Source organism: Saxophila tyrrhenica (assembly GCF_035928015.1).
Source record: "Saxophila tyrrhenica strain CCFEE 5935 chromosome Unknown scaffold_5, whole genome shotgun sequence".
NCBI classification, from domain to species: Eukaryota; Fungi; Ascomycota; class Dothideomycetes; order Mycosphaerellales; family Extremaceae; genus Saxophila; species Saxophila tyrrhenica.
In genome coordinates, this window is record NW_027041737.1 from 86,879 (window position 1) to 102,761 (window position 15,883).

The 15,883-nt window shown below is 56.0% G+C and overlaps 4 protein-coding genes across 4 annotated transcripts; 2 read left to right on the top strand and 2 right to left on the bottom strand.

The window, feature by feature from the left end:
* Nucleotides 1–2,954: 2,954 nt before the first annotated feature.
* On the top strand, nt 2,955–4,250 carry LTR77_003369 (uncharacterized protein; the record flags this gene model as incomplete). The annotated part of the gene is made up of 2 exons (XM_064800626.1): nt 2,955–3,200; nt 3,252–4,250. 2 exons carry the CDS (start codon nt 2,955–2,957, stop codon nt 4,248–4,250), a joined length of 1,245 nt encoding a protein of 414 aa, XP_064660577.1.
* Nucleotides 4,251–4,971: 721 nt separating this feature from the next.
* On the top strand, nt 4,972–7,719 carry UTP4 (U3 small nucleolar RNA-associated protein; the record flags this gene model as incomplete). Its single annotated transcript, XM_064800627.1, has 2 exons — nt 4,972–4,991; nt 5,040–7,719. 2 exons carry the CDS (start codon nt 4,972–4,974, stop codon nt 7,717–7,719), a joined length of 2,700 nt encoding a protein of 899 aa, XP_064660578.1.
* Nucleotides 7,720–7,845: 126 nt separating this feature from the next.
* LTR77_003371 (uncharacterized protein) lies at nt 7,846–8,995 on the bottom strand (the record flags this gene model as incomplete). The annotated part of the gene is made up of 2 exons (XM_064800628.1): nt 7,846–8,921; nt 8,983–8,995. 2 exons carry the CDS (start codon nt 8,993–8,995, stop codon nt 7,846–7,848), a joined length of 1,089 nt encoding a protein of 362 aa, XP_064660579.1.
* A 1,027-nt stretch (nt 8,996–10,022) lies between these two features.
* On the bottom strand, nt 10,023–11,416 carry LTR77_003372 (uncharacterized protein; the record flags this gene model as incomplete). Its single annotated transcript, XM_064800629.1, has 2 exons — nt 10,023–11,231; nt 11,285–11,416. The coding sequence occupies 2 exons, from the start codon at nt 11,414–11,416 to the stop codon at nt 10,023–10,025; spliced, it is 1,341 nt and encodes a 446-aa protein (XP_064660580.1).
* Between the last annotated feature and the right edge of the window lie 4,467 nt (nt 11,417–15,883).

Below are 15,883 nucleotides of genomic sequence, written 5' to 3' on the forward strand. Positions count from 1 at the left end.
GCTCTGGGGGCCCATCGGAACCACAATTACAACTGAAACTCGACGTTTCGTGCCCGCTCCGCTGCATACCGCCCGATGGACCGAAGGAAGGTCATATATCGGGAGCACGGTATAGTGTAACGGAAGGCTGCTGTCGTGCGTGTTGGATCGACCGTGTACAGACCGGATAGACGGCGATATGCAGCAGGTGATGCTGAATGGAAACAGCCGGAGACTCGTGAGAGCTGCAAATTGACGTACATAGCTGCCGTCATGCAGTTACCCATCTCGAGAATCCGGTCATTGGGAGGAGCGCTTACGAGGTCGCTTCAGTGCCAATTGCATGAGCCTTGTTAACGAGACGCATTACAATGTCAGTGCCGAGCGCCTCCGCGGCGGCGTTAACGCTGCACAACGCGTCTCCAACTCTGTAGCGTTGCTTAAGAGCTTGCATATCAATCCAAGTGGACCGGCCGGAGGTGAGATGGCTTTCGCTTCTGCTGCAGGACAAGGTGCCCCAAGATTCGGATAGCCTGCAGCATGGTGCAAGGGTAGACGGTTCTTGTGCGTTGCTCCACTGGCCTTGAGGCTTTCGCGGGAGCGTTAGCTGCATACGGACTTGAGACCTCTCATGGGACTTGATTCGCTGCGACGCCTCGGTGGGCTTGTGGGAGTTTGTACTGTTCCAGCTCTGCCACGTCGAGACACCACGTAGCGAGCGTCAGGCACGTTCGAGGGCTCTGCCACGAGACGGACGCCCTCAGTGTGGAAGAAGGAGAGACAGTAGCACCTCATGTCAATCCCAAACGTGAACAATTCGTAGACCAAATTGGAAACTGCTCCAGACACGCGATAGTAGCTCGCCGTGGCAAAGCCAGGTTGGATCTGCAGGCACTCGCAGCTTTCGAGCTGACACGCGAAGAAGGCGCCGCATTCATTTTTGGGCGATGATAGCGGTGGAACGTATCGCAGCCGGCTCAGCAGAGAGACGCCAAATGATGTGCATGGGTGCTCCCAGTCGGAGCTAGCGCAGAGGCATCTTAGCGTCGACAGTGTCCCGTTCCTAGGATGCACCAAACCAGCCAAGCTGTGCTGGACGTGTCTTTCGAAACTTCACCCTTCTCCTCCTCGTGTGTGTCCGTCCTCTCCTCGACCACTTCCTCATCCATTGCCATGGAGCATTGAATAAACAGGAGCAGCATTTGCCAAAGTCCAATCGGTCTTTGCAAGTCTCTCCTGCCTCCAGCAATCTCTCCCCTGGGTCCAGTCTTGGCCCAGCATCATTCCCTCACTCCCGGCGAAGGTATCGTGACCAACGTGAAGCTCTTCGAGATCCGTTTGGTCTTCTTCGATCCTCCAGACTACCGAGCCGTCACCCTCAATCCGTCGAACTCTCCTCTTCGTTGATCGTAGAGTATCTCGACCGGACCCTCGCCCTCATTTCCGAACACCGACCCCTCCGCGACTGTACCAACTGTACCACGTACCTATCCTCCGCGTGTCCGAGCACATCGTTGTTGTTGAATTTCAAAAGGTAAGCGAGTTTGTGGCAGACGCTGCTGTGGGTGCAATTGGACGTGGAACGAAGAGAGACTGGCAAGATCCGGGCTACATGGCATTGGCATTCCAGCATTCCAGGGGACATGAACAGCGGCACCAACCACTATCGAAACATGTGAAGATTGAAGAACGATGAAGAGGTGAAGTCGAAAACGATGGGCATCGCCATCGCTCCTTCCTTCGAAAACGATCCAGAACAGAGCAGTGTTCTCATTGGCCTGCTTGATATATACAAGAGGCAGCCGCGACTGGCAACTGGCAACCACCCCCACCACGCCACCATATCGCTCTCGTCACTTCACAGTCTGGACTTGAAAACTCTTCACTCCACTTTCGACACCACTCCAAGGCATTCTACCGTGGACATCAGCTACGGCACGTTGTCCATACGACCAATAGCCTTATACCAGTGGACTGGACGTCTTCGGGCTCGAACATTCTGGCTGCATTCCACCGAACACCTGGAGGCCATAGCAGATTCCTGTCAAGATTGCCAACCCGCCAGACACGCGAAAACCCTGGCCATCACTGGACCGGACTCGATCAGCACTGGTTACCAGCCCTTGGGAAACTCGCCAACGCCAGAAGCCAGAGCCATTGCGAGCAGCCGTCGCGAGTAGTTGTTACGTGCTTGAAGTTCAGCGTGCTGACTTGACTTCTCCATAGCTTTGAGCGTTCTTGCTTTTCGCCCCGAACAGTGTTCACATCACCCAAACGAGCTCTCGTCCGCCTCGACCACACTCAGCAATCAAGGTGAGTCTCACTTTACTGGCGCCCTTGTCTGATGAGGCACCGTGTCGGAGAATCAGTGCTGAACATTCCCCAGCTTCTTCAAGGGATCCCCCGAGAGACCCTCACTTTCGGAACCTACCGACCACACCAGCAACGGCGGGAACGTTAGATCGTTCTCTGCAGAGTACCCGGCATACCAAGGTGACGACAGTCTAATCTGCCGAAGCCTCACGCCCAATCGGTCCCCTCTCCGTGGCTTGCAAGGAGCCCGTGGTCAGCGAACGCTCGCGTACACACGCCTCAGTCCATACAACACTGTAATCTAATTCCCAAGGTATGCTTCATTTCATCCGGCCTTACATCTTCAGTAACGCACGCGACAGACCGCTAACGAAATCGTTCATCAGGTGCTCCAGGAAATTAGTCTATAACAGACAGACATCACTCGATCACCGGCCGAGCGACCTGTCTTGGACCATTCACTCCTTTGCACCACCAACTAATTGACAATCCTTTACTTGCTCGATCAACGAGCGTCACATTCATTAATTACGTCGACCTTTCGGACTCGACACTCTCCTTACTAATAACATCCAACCTCGACACTCACCGACATCTGTCAATCCTGGAGACCTGACATCCTTTCTTTTAACACCTCACAACAACCCCTCACAGCAACGAAAATGGACTTCCAACCTCAGCAATTCCAGTCTCAGCCTCAGCCACAGTTTCCTTCCTACGGTTACTGCAAGTCTTACTTCGTCGAGAACCACGATGACGACGACGGCATGTTCGCCAGAGCAGCTGCGGATCGTGAGAGGAAGAAGGCAATCGGGAAGCTCCGTCAGAACGCTCTCGCTGAGGAACTCTCGCAAATGACTGCCGATGAGTACCAAGAAGACGTTCTGGACCACATGCTGTTCATGGAGGTGAGTGATGAAGTTTTCGCTGTCTTGGTGTTCGAAACTGACTCCATCCAGGGGGAGACCATGCCTGACGTCGCGTCGATCGAAATCCAGACGGAGATTCAGTGGTTTATGAGACCCTTCCTTCTGGACTTCCTCCTCGAGGCGCACCATGCGTTCCAGCTGCTGCCCGAGACTCTCCACCTCGCTGTGAACATTCTGGACCGCTACTGCTCGAGACGTGTGGTGTACAAGAGACACTACCAGCTCGTCGGCTGCGCGGCTCTCCTCATCGCGGCCAAGTATGGAGACCACAAGGAGAAGGTTCCCACCATCCGAGAACTCAAGTCGATGTGCTGCTCACTCTACGACGACGACATGTTCACCCAGATGGAGTGGCATGTACTGCAGACTCTCAACTGGATCGTTGGCCACCCCACCGTCCCAAGCTTCATCGATCTCGCCATGTCCGACGTCGCCTTTGATCCCGAGGTTCAACACATGACCTTCTACCTATCGGAGCTCGCCTTGTATCACAAGGAGTTCATCTCGGTGCTTCCATCGGTCATGGCGCGGTCGCTGTTGGGGCTTGCAAGGTGCATCCTCAGCCGCGCCCAGGCAAACCACGGCTCGTGGGCGGCTGAGATTGACAACAACGTCGTGCTTGGCCTCTCCAATCACCTTGCTCAGCCATCGGCACCCCTGTACAGGAAGTACGCAGCACCCCACTTATCGTCAGTATCGCAAAGACTGGAGCTGTTCTTCCATCAGCAGAGGGCTGTCGCCGCTCAGATCAACCAGACCCCAGCCAACGAGCTCCAGCATCTCGACGTCTCCAAGATCGCAGCCGGCGTCACGTACCCTCAGACCCCACAGAAGCCAGGCTTCCCGATGTATCCAGCAGGTGTCCTCACCCCGCCGATCACGCCCGACAAGTTCCACTGCAGTACAAACAACGCCCTGGTACCGATGGTGCCGAATGCCTCGACGCCACCACCGAGCGCCGAACAGCACCAGTACCCGCACACGCACTTCGCGTCCCAGTATATGCCGCAGCCGCAGTTCGTCTCATGAACAAGCAGACGGCCTCGCTGCAAGTACATCAGCTTGGGTGCATCCAGCATATTGACAGGGTGAAGCGCAACGTCACTAATCTCGTAGTCATCGACATCATACTTCAGCATAGCATTGCAAGCGTTGAAGCCATTTCAGCATGCGTCGGTCTCATTCATCGCCGGCACGGCTATGAATTCAAGGTACAGGGAGGCGGGGAAGGGAAGGGAATCAAAAGCATCAGCATCACCTACCTGGCTCAGAAATGTAAGAGGTTGCTGAGGGATCGGGAATCGCTCAGCTTGCACAATATTGCAAGCGGAGAGGCGTGTAGCTAATAGAAAGATGGTTTTCACCAGCGACTCAGATACCCCGTGTTCAAATACATACTATGTTTGACAAGCATACGATCAATCTCAATTCCTCACGTGCCACACCTCTTCCATGTGCTCGAGCACTTCTCGTGCAGCCTGCTGTGGAACATCGGCTGTTGCTTGTTGTCTCACGCTGTGTTACGGAGAGGCCCTCGACAAATGTTCTAGAAGCCTTCCTTCCTATTAAAGACTAGCTCGCGCGGGACGCGACGTGCTCGGCCCGAGATGCAGCTAGTCGCTAGCCCGATCTCGGCCAGAATTTTTGGAGAGAACGAAGCTTGGAAAGCAAAATCACTCTCAAGAGGACTTGCTCTTTTATGGCAGGCCATGCGACAATATAACCGCAAGTCAGGCATTAGATATTCTCAATGGACGTCCACCGAGCGCGGTTTGTACCGTACCCGACATCAGCGATCAGCGCACTCGCCTTCTCCAGGAACAGCGACAGCGGATATACTGGACCATTGCCGGCACTCAAACTTGCAGTCGGACGAACAAATGGCAACGTAGAGATATGGAACCCCCGGCGTGGACTCTGGGTGCAAGAAGCTGTGTTTCCTGGCAACAACACGAACATCGATGGGCTGGCGTGGACACAAGATCCGGATGAGAAGGATGCAGACGGCCAATATATCCCCGGCCAACAGCGCCTTTTTAGCATCGCTTCCTCGCCGTCGGTGACCGAATGGGATCTCGCGACTGGGAAGCCCAAAAGGCAGTCGACTGGCAACTTCAGCGAAGTGTGGTGTCTGGCTGCGCAGCCGAGATGGAGACCGCAGAAGGATTCGAGTGAAGAGCCGCAAGGGCAGGATCTGGTGGCTGGATGCGGTGATGGCACAATCGCATTGCTCTCGACAGCAGACAATGACTTGCAGTTCAAGCGCTTCCTGGCGCGCGTGGCGGGCAAGAAGGCACGATGCATGTGCATTACCTACCAGAACCGTGACCGGGTGGTGGCAGGTTTTGCGGACAGCATGATTCGAGTCTACGATACCAGGAATAGCAACATGCTCAGAGCGATGAGTTTGGGGGTCAGTGTGCCGGGCGCGCCGAAGACCGGTCTGGTCTGGCAGGTGCGATGCCTTCCGAACGGCGACATTGTGTCTGGAGACTCGAATGGAGAGGTCAAATTCTGGGACGGCAAGACATACTCGATGACGCAGCGGATAGCGTGCCACGACTCGGATTGCCTGGATTTGGTTGCGAGCAGTCATGGCAGGACGGTCATGTCCGGCAGCATCAACGGCAAGATCGCGGTACTTCGACAATCGAACAACGACGGGCGAGCGAGCTGGGGTAAGGTGGGCCACAAACGAACTCACAGTGGAGAGGTCAAAGCTATGGCTGCTTTTGATAGCAAAACCTTGAGCATGATTGTCTCTGGAGGGAGCGATGCTATACCCATGGTCACACCGTTGCGAGAGTACGGAAAAGAGAATGTGCGGGCCCTGCCAATGCTTCCACAACACCCACCAGTAGCAAGTGCACCGAGAGCGAGGCTACTCGTCAGCTGGTGGGAGAAGTCCATCACCATATGGCGAGTCTCGAAACACGAGACGGCCGACAAGCTGCTCCATTCGCCGAGTCCTCGAAAACTCGTAGCGAGAATCAATCTGAACACCACGGCCAACATCCGCAGTGTCTCCGTTTCTGCAGATGGCAGCGTACTGGCTGCTGCGACAAGCGCGGAAGTCAAGTTATTCCAGCTTCGAAGGCGTGCGGACAGTGACACTCTCGCCGTCAGGAAGCTTCACCTGCCGAATGAGTTGGCGAAGTCTGGCGCCCATGTGTTGAGGATTTCGGAGAACGGCAAGTGGCTAGCTGCCGTTTCACCTCAATCAGAGGTCTTCCTGGCACGCATTGCCAGTGATCCGGACAGGCCTAAGTATTTGCAGGTCTTGCCAAAGATTGTTGAGCTGGACCGTCGGCACCGTACGCATACGCGCTCCGTGTTGACGGACTTCGATCGTACCATCACCCAGCTCGCCTTTGCTGCCGATGGGTCTGTACTGGTAGCCAGCGACAGGGCCGGCCATCTGGACTCTTGGGTGCTCGAGGGCCACGAGGACACGTCAGCTCCTGCTATCGACCTTGCGGAGAAGGACTCGGACAAACGCTCGTCGGATGCGGGCTCAGATGCACACTCGAGCTCAGATAGCTCGGAAGACGACGATTTAACGCCTATTTTTTACGGACAACACTGGACCGGCAATCCCTCCGGCCATCTACTACCAAGGCTCGACTCGCCGGCTTTGATCTTGACCTTCCGGCCGCCGCGTGAAGACCAGAGCAGCAACCACCTGGCCAACGGCAACCCAGGCGTGCATTCGACACGAAGTAACCCGCACGCGCACTCGCATGAACTACCCCACGGACAACACAAACTCTTCGTGATGACTGCAAAGCACCAGATGTTCGAGTTCGACGTCCTCGCTGGTCGACTGAGCGACTGGAGTCGACGGAACCCCACCGCAGCTCTACCAGAAGACTTCACCAAGATCAGAGATCGTGTGATGGGCGCCGTGTGGGACGTCAACGAGAGGAGAGAGCGCATATGGCTCTACGGAAGCTCGTTCGTGTGCATGCTAAACGTCAGCGAGGATTTGCCGGAGGAAGGCCGGGCGCAGGCGGTGGTCAAGAAGCGGCGAAAACCTAAGCGTGGGATCAAGGAAGAACCCAATGATGAGGCCGAGGACGAAAATGCTCGAAAGCGGAGAAAGATTGATAGTGGCGCTGGCAGTCGGATCAGCAATGCCCAGGAGCAGGTCGTTACGCGGTTCGAAGACGGAAAAGTAGTCAAGCTGCGTGGAGCGGACATCAAAGCTGAGGAGGATGACGAGGACGATGTGGTGGACTACAGGCCTAAGCTGGAAGATCTGCCGAGGGAGGATGTCAAGCCAGATATGAAGGACATCCCGAGCGCAGGAGAAGAGGAGGAGAAGGTTAATGGGGTCGTGGAGAGGAAGAAGAAGGAGAAGAAATGGTGGTGCACGTTCAAGTACCGGCCTATACTGGGCATGGTCGCTCTGCAGGGCGACTCGAACGATGCGAACGAGCCGCTCGAAGTGGTCATTGTCGAGCGGCCGCTGGAGAACTCGGAGCAAGGAAAGGCGTAGTTGAAGGTGAGATCAGAAGACACATGTATCCATACGCATCATCCATGCCATTGTGGTATCGTACTCATCAAAAAACCAACGCCATCGCTATGTCCCATCTACATGCCCACGCACATCCTCAAACATTCAGTTATGCCTAAACGGCTCATACGCCCCCTGCGTATACCCCGTCTGCTGCTGCGGATACTGCTGCAACGGCACGCGATCCCCATGCCCTTGCTCCGCGTGGCCCAAGAACGGGCTATTGACCCTCTCATACCCGCCCGTCTTCTCCACCTTCAGACCCCTGCCGCGGTAATCACCATACCCTTGTCCCTTGGGCTCGGCGTTCCAGAGCCCGCCTTTGTTGCTCTTGTGGTGTGGGTTACTCGCTCCCGAACAGCAGCAAATGCTGAAGAGCCAGAACAACGTCGCGGCCCACGAGAACGCCACGCCGAGCCAGGCGACCGTGAATGCTTTGCTGCCGAGCTGCAGCTTCACGTCGTATGGGTCTAGGAGACCGCGCAGCGCTCCCAGCAGCGCGAGGTAGACGCCCGTCGTCGTCGCGACGGCCGCGAGCGTGATGACTGAGCTGACGAACGAGAAGAGCCAGGTGAACAGGCTGCCCCAGCGGGAGCAGATGGCGAAGAGCGAGAGCGCGAGCGTGGCGAGTTCGGTCCAGAAGGCCACGGCGTAGAGGATGAACATGGCTTTGGCGACTTTCTTGTACGCCGTGTAGGCTTTTTCTCCCGCGTCGCCGAGCAGCTCGCGCTCGAGGCCTTCGGTTTTGTCTTGTAGGTTGTCGGCGGCATTCTGGATGGGGTTGTTTTGTGCGCTGGGGCGGGAGGAGGTGGAGGTGGAGGAGGCCGCGGCGGCGGTGCTGTTTAGGCCCCAGATGGAGACGAGGTCGAAGTAGAAGTTTGCGTGGCGGTCGGAGCACTCGACGTTGGAGCCATCTTCGTCGGTGGTGCAGTAGTTCCAGAGGTGGACTTCGTAGACGTCTTCGAGGGTGTTGCTTTGCTGTGCTTGTTGGAGGGCGGCGGTGAGGGTGGTGGTGTTTGCGAGGTCGCCTGCTCCCGAGACGGAGAGGTCGCTGAAGTTGGCTTTGATGAAGTAGTAGTCGCTGAGGAGGGACTTGTTCCAGCCGGCGATCTCGATGATGATGATGCAAATCAAGCTGGCGACGGTGAGGACCCAGGGAGTGAAGATGCAGGCGATGCGGCCTGGGAGGGGTGGTGTTAGTTGGTGGTGGTTGTTGTACTGGACCGCGTTTGTATTGCTTACCTCCTTTGCCCATGTTGTCAAGCTCGCTGCTGCTGTGATGTGTTTGGGTTGAGTTACTCTTCGTATGCAATGCTATAACGACAGTAATATGGTATCGTGAATCACAAAGATGTCCAATACCCACCGCAGAGCGAAGGGGTAAGATATAAAAGACAACAAATGTTGGATGTGCAACGTGCGTGCAGCAGGGCTGGCTACTCCGCCTTCAATGGCCCTCGTGGCTGATTACGCCTCTCAGCGGCCAAGCACCCAGTCCTGTTAGCTCTTACCCGGCTCATCACCTTGGAATACCACCATAGGAAGCCTCGGAAGCGCTGTTCCTGCAACCGACTGCAAGGCCTGCCGTGCTGGATGCTGATACACCACCTCTGGCCGTCTCAAGTAATTTGGGAGTTGCTGACTGCAACGTTCTGGAGCAAGCAGCAAGCCTTGCGGCGGCCGCTTCGCAAGCTGAGGACGTGGACTCTTCAGAGACTGCATAGTCCTATGAGGGTACGTCGTAATTTGCTTGCGCCGCCTAGGGTGGAGTCCACGAACATGGTGAATGCGGCGACAGGCAATTACGAGTCTCCTCTAACTCGACGGACTCGGCGAACAGCAAGGGAATCGGAAATGGACCCTGCCCTGCCTGCAACGACAATCACATGCTATTCTTAGCCCAGGGCATGTGTGGCGCTGCCCGCTTCCAAACTTACGGCTGCTTTGCTATACCAAGACCTCATTACGGCGACTTCAGCTCCTTGTACCTGACGCTGACTGATCAATTCCTCTTACTGGCATGGACAAGCGCATATGAGAAGGTGGGTCTGGACTTTGACCGTGGACATTCAGAGAGGATCTTCGATACTGGCCTGTGAGAAACATGAGGACCATCCTTCGACATCCTGAGGACTTCGCCTTCAGCAGAAGGCAAGAATGCTTTTGCACAAGATTCCAGATCCCAGACACGGAGTGCTTCTCGTAGACCATAAGTCTTCGCGTTGACATTCAACTTTCCATCTATAGGCACACTTCCTTCATCACAGCTCCTACTCAAAACGCTACAGCTTCGCCAAATGCCCCCTCGCAATTGCAATAGCATCATACCCATACAGCCACTGCAAATACGGCTCCGTTGGGAACTTCGCCTGCATATCCGCATCCTCCTTCGGCCGCGCGCGCCTCTCCGCCTCCGACAGCGCAAGATCCGCATCGTAAGCCTTTGTCGCGGCTGCGAGCATTTGCTTTCGAACGGGGATGAAGTCCTCTTTTCCATCGAGAAGCTCAACCGCGTCGTGGCACGCAATCTGCATTCGATGCAAGCGCGGCTGCCGGACTGCTTGGAAGGCCTCCGTGGCGCTGGACACCGGGCGAGAGGTGCGGGCGGCCCAGTCGAGGCATTTGGCGAGGCAGGCGGCGTCCTCGAGGGCGGAGTTGCCGCCGCTTGCTGCGTGCGGTAGCATCGCATGGTACGCGTCTCCGATAATCACCACTCTCCCACTCTCGCTGCGACACGTCTCCAATGGTGGCAGCTCAGCGATCCTCCACTTGACGCAAGTATCGATATGCTCCAACAACTCCACGACGGTGGGGCAGAAGTCCGCAAAATCTGCCCTCGCCACCTCTGGATCTCCCTTCATTCCCCAACGACCAGGTGGCACCTCAGCGTCAGGGACGGGCCCAAGCACCACATCATACGCCCTGTGAGGCGGCAGCGGCCAGCTGAGAAGATACCTCCCAGGCCCCAGAAACCCATACTCATCCCCCGACTCCAACAACCACTCCAGCTTCGCATTCCCACGCATCTTCTCCTTGGGCACCGTACACCGATAACACCCACTCCCCCTCGGAATCGCCTCCACACCCTTCAACGCCGGAATCTCTCTCCGCACACCCGACGCGATCCCATCAGCCCCGACAACCACATCCCCTTCCACCGTCTCTCCACCCTTCAGCACCACGCTCCCCGTCTCAAGATCAATCCTCTCAAACTCCTTCCCAAACACCAACCTCGCCCCAGCCTCCTCCGCGGCCGCAGCTAGAACGTCCTGTAAGTCCCGGCGATTGATATTCCAGATCTCCTCTCCGTACCCGATCACCGCCGCGCTGTTTTTGTTGTGCGGTAGATGTCCGAGCAATTCTCCCGTCAAGCCGTCGCGGAAGTCTAGGAAGCCGTTTTTCGTCACCACTTTGGAGAACGCGGACGTGAGACCCCAGGCTTTGAGGGGGCGGACGCCGTTGGCTGTTATGCCTATGCTGGCGCCGAATTCCTGCACGGCGGTCAGGGGTCGTTGTCACGGCGGATCGATGGTGTGGTACTTACGTTGAGGGCGGGTTTGGATTCTAGGACCGTGACGTTGTGGTTTTTCTGGGCGAGGGCTACGGCGGTTGCGAGGCCGGCTATGCCTGCGCCTATGATTGTGACGTTCAGTTTCGTGTCTGAGAGTGAACCCATCGTTATGGTGGCGATGAAAGCTGCAGGTACGGGGCTTGGGTGGGAAATGCTTGGAGAGCTTGATCGATTGTTGCTTGGATTTATATACGTGTTTTCTCTAAGCTCTGCAACACCTTGAGTAGACTACTGAATAGACTTCACAGTCAGCTGAGATCAGGGTTTGCATAGGGTATTCTTTGCGATCTTTCGGCGTCGTGGAAACCGTCGTTCAGCCTCGAGACTGGGAGCTTGAGCCAATGAGATGGGTTTGGCCGTCGTCTGCCATTGTGGGTGACCAGCGATGCCTCTGTTCGGAGGTTAGTATGCTGGTTGTTGTGAGCACTATGAGTATATTTCTTTGCGAATGACTTGAGGGGGTGGCATACGTCGCGTGGTCAGAGCTGGCGACATGCTGGAGACTCAGCATCAGGCATGGGTGGATCATGGTTACACAACAGCAACACAGGGGTGACTACCTGTCGGTGAGACGACCATCACTTCGAAAGCCTCACCTACTTCACGACCGCTTTGACTTTTCGCCAACTTGACAAATAGGCCTACCTGTATCAAAGCCGGGGCCTAGCCATCGTCTGCGCGAAGAAGACAGGTCGCGAGGGCCATTTAGTCGATCCGGCAACATGGCCACCTTCGACGACCTCCCTTTCGAGCTGCTATGCGCGATCGTGCAACACCTAGATACAACGGGTCTTGCTGCTTTCGCGCTCGCTAGCAAGCAACACGAGCAAGCAGCAAACACTCAGCTCTTCCACACCCTCAGGCTGACAGTCCAGCCAGGGGATGTACTCGAAGCTGAGGCCGAAAAATGGATGCAACTCCTTCTACGACGACAATCCCCTTTCAATCTCCGAGAACTTGAGGTGCGAGACCGACGAGGTAAGCCTGATCCAAACCTTTCCATCGTTAGAACCTTTCCATCAGCGTCACCAAGGCACTGGGGTCATCCCTACGTACGCACCATCCTGCGATGCCATTTGCCGCCACAACTACAGAGAGCTTAGATCAACGTTGCCCTACATAAGCTTTGCCCTATTTTGCTCACTTACTCTCCGCTAATCGTGGTACGCGATGCTCAGGGCCCAGGGCAGTTGCTGGAGACCCACGGAGACTAGAATGTCCGCACCGCAATGAGGCCCCTCACGCCAATGTTGATGACAGTGCACTTGTACGACTGCTCCGATCTGCTAAGGCCCTGCAAGACTTGACATGGGCCTCTACTCGCCAGTTCCCGCGCCGCTTGCTTCGAGCGCTGCGTGAGTCGCACCCGACGTGTAGACTGCACATCGGAGAATACTACTTGCCCGACTCAAGACAAACCGCCGATGCCATCGAGTATGCGACGTCGCTTTCTGCAACGCCATGCGCGGTTCGGATTGCAGACTATCACAACCGCTCCACAAGCAATGCCCTTCGCGATAGCATGGCTGTACTGCTCTCGACGGTACACGGCCACTCTGCCCGTCTGAAAAAGCTCTGCATCGGCCGACCATGTGCAGATCCAACCCGCTGGCTACCCCCACCGTAGCTCCAAGGACATCTGGTGATCCCAACAGGGCCACAAGCAGCTCTCACCTCTCTCGATATCCACCCCATCCTTGGTTGCTGGCGAGGTACGAGACCTCACTGCTCACGATGCGAATATGCTCGATCGTGCTGCGAACAGCCACGTAATTTCGTGGTACGACAGTCCTCCTGGCCTGTCGCGGAAGTGTCGACGCACTGTCAGCGCTGACGGAAAGGTGGGCTGCGTTGTGAGTGTGCTCGACGAGGCTGGTGACGTCAAGCAGGCGAGTACCGAGGACGGTGTCGAACGAGGAATTGGCGTGGTGAAGCTCTTTATGATAAGAGACCCGTCCATAGCGGAATTTTACCAATCCCTTCGAAGCGTGGGAGGAAGCGCACGATCCATCAAAGGCAGATCATGTTCTGAGGCGTTGCCGAGAGAGGATCAGTGACAAGGCAACGCTGTGCAAGAAGCGCACCAAGCTACCTGGGATCACAAGACAGCGTGACCGGTGTGTTCGCGCAAGGGTAGCTTCGTCCAATGGTACAAGCGCTCCCAAGTCTGGTTCGCACAGGCGCCTGTAGCTCCCGCTGCAGCTGGCCCCTCGAAGATGCGCTGTCTTTACATACCTTCCCATGCCTCCCCCTTCCCCATTGTCTTCAGCTTCGACCACCGCCACCACCCTCAGCAACACTCCAACACCCACCATGGATCCGCGTTCCGAGCACCCGTATTTGGAGAAGAGAGGTCCGCCAACATGTCTCGACTGTCGGCATCCCACAACAAGAAAAGTCTGCAGCCCCTGGAACGCCAACGGCAATGCAGGACGACCTTACTACGTCTGCAAGCGAGTCGAATGTGGCAAGCGCAAAAAGTTCTCGTGCTTTGCAGATATGGCTGGCATCCATCTTGAGAACCCTGCCTGCGAATGCTTGAACACTCTGCCTAGCCGGCTCCAGGTAGCAGGAGAGGACGATGTCGACCATCCCCGAGGATTGTTCTTCAGCTGTGCAATTGGCGGTTGCGAGTTCTTTGGATGGTGGACCGATGACAATGGAGCGATTTGGACGATGCCTTCCGGGCTATTGGACGCCGGCGAGATGAGATCCGCGGGACTCTGAGGTCTTACAGGCGTTACAAATAATACCCCGCCGGTCGGGGTGTCTCGCCTCGCAGCTTTTCGGAACAAAAATATCCACGTGAACATCTCGTCTTTGGGAATCGTACAAAAGGAGGCTGGGAGTGTGGTATGAGTTGTGGCGACCCGCAAAGCCAGGTGGCTTTGAGAATGGGCCGGGTGTTCTAAGGCCTCTTATCTTTTTCAACCAACCCTGAGATCTGAGTTATTATGCAACAGCGATCTTGCCTCCTGCTAAGAAGTCATCGTGATGTTGACTATATAATCCTCACGTTTCTCAGAAGCCAAAACCGAAGGTCCAATCTCAACGTTCGTGGTCAAACTCCTGATCCGCTTTAGTCTGTGTGTAGCCGCTGTCACCTCTACCGGCCTCCTCGATCTCTCCGGTACTAGGCGATTAGCGGTGTCGATGGGAGCTTGAAGGGGTCCGTCGTAGCGGCTGTAGATCGCACTTCGGTATTCGGCATTGCTATCCCGTAGGCAAGGACGCTCGCCGAGTATTGTGCCTCTGTGTCAGCAGTATGAGCGTTGTCAGCAGGCCTGTGGACGGCCAGACGCTCTGTCGGAGCCTCTGCTTGCATGGGTCCTGTCACGGCAGTGGCCTTAGCTCTTGTGGACTGCGGCTGGTGTATGCAGGTGGCCGGGCGTTCCGCCAGGCCAGGAGGCTGCGTTGCTACAGGAGCGTTCGCAGCGGCGTAACTAGACACTGTGGACTGTGCATGGAGTCTCTGGGCGGCTGGGCGTTCTGGCGAGGCTTGTGCCGGTCCTCAAGTTTGTCTCAGTCGCGGAGGTCTGACGGCGGTGGGTTCTGTTGCTGCGTCCGACCGTGGAACGTTCGCCTGGTAGTATTTTGGACAGTAGATGTGGTGAATGAAGTATATGCATAGATGGTGAACGTGTCGGGCAGTGCTGTGGACAGTAGATGTAGATACGCGAGGACTTACTGTACACCTTGGCTGATACCTACCGTTCACGAGCTCAAGACTCGACGTTGCTCGCCGTGACGGGAAGACACAATTGTGTTTGTATCAAACTCATTTCCCAGTGCACCAGTGTAGTGTCGAGTCAGCAAGGCGACCAGGCGACGTTGGCTTGCGGGTTTGGCTACTTATAATGCGACTGATATGATTCGTAGGCAAGGCGGGCAAGGCAGAAGTAAGGCTCTCACCGGTCGATGTGGTCTAGACAACAGCCCAGGGTAGCTTTGCTTGACCGCCTGGCACCTAACGCGGCTCAACGGGTCTCTCCTTTGGATTTGACCAGAGACCGTGGAGGGACGAGTTTCATCATATCAGTGAGAGCATGAGATGCTGTTGTTGATCAACGTTAATCCCTGGCGCCTTTGAAAGTCTGGCCAGCGTGTTCCCCGAGATCGTCGTGGATGATCAATGCAGCCGCGTGGCAGTCAGCACAGTGGCAAAGGAGATGTCTACGAGTCAGTCGAACGGAGCCCGCCTCGAGCCCGCGGACGAGAGACAGCGGTGGAGTGTCCGACAGGCGAGGGGATCGTGTAGGATGGGATATGCTGTCGAGGAAGCAAGAGAACAGCAGGTGGACCCAATGGATGTCGATTTGCGAAGGGCAAAGATGGAGAAGCAAAACCTTGGAGGCTGCTGCTCCACAGATTCCATGGCTTGGCAGGTTGCGAATGTGTGGCGCTCATTTTGTCAGACTCTCGTAGAGACGTGGTAGAAGACACGCAAGGCGAGAGCGAGAATTGTTACGAGTCTCTCCTCATATGCTCAGAGGCAAACCAGGAGGAAGTTGTAGTAGGACGAGAACCAACGGTCGCCTGCAGCGTCGTCGCGGTTGGACTGCCTCGCCTGCT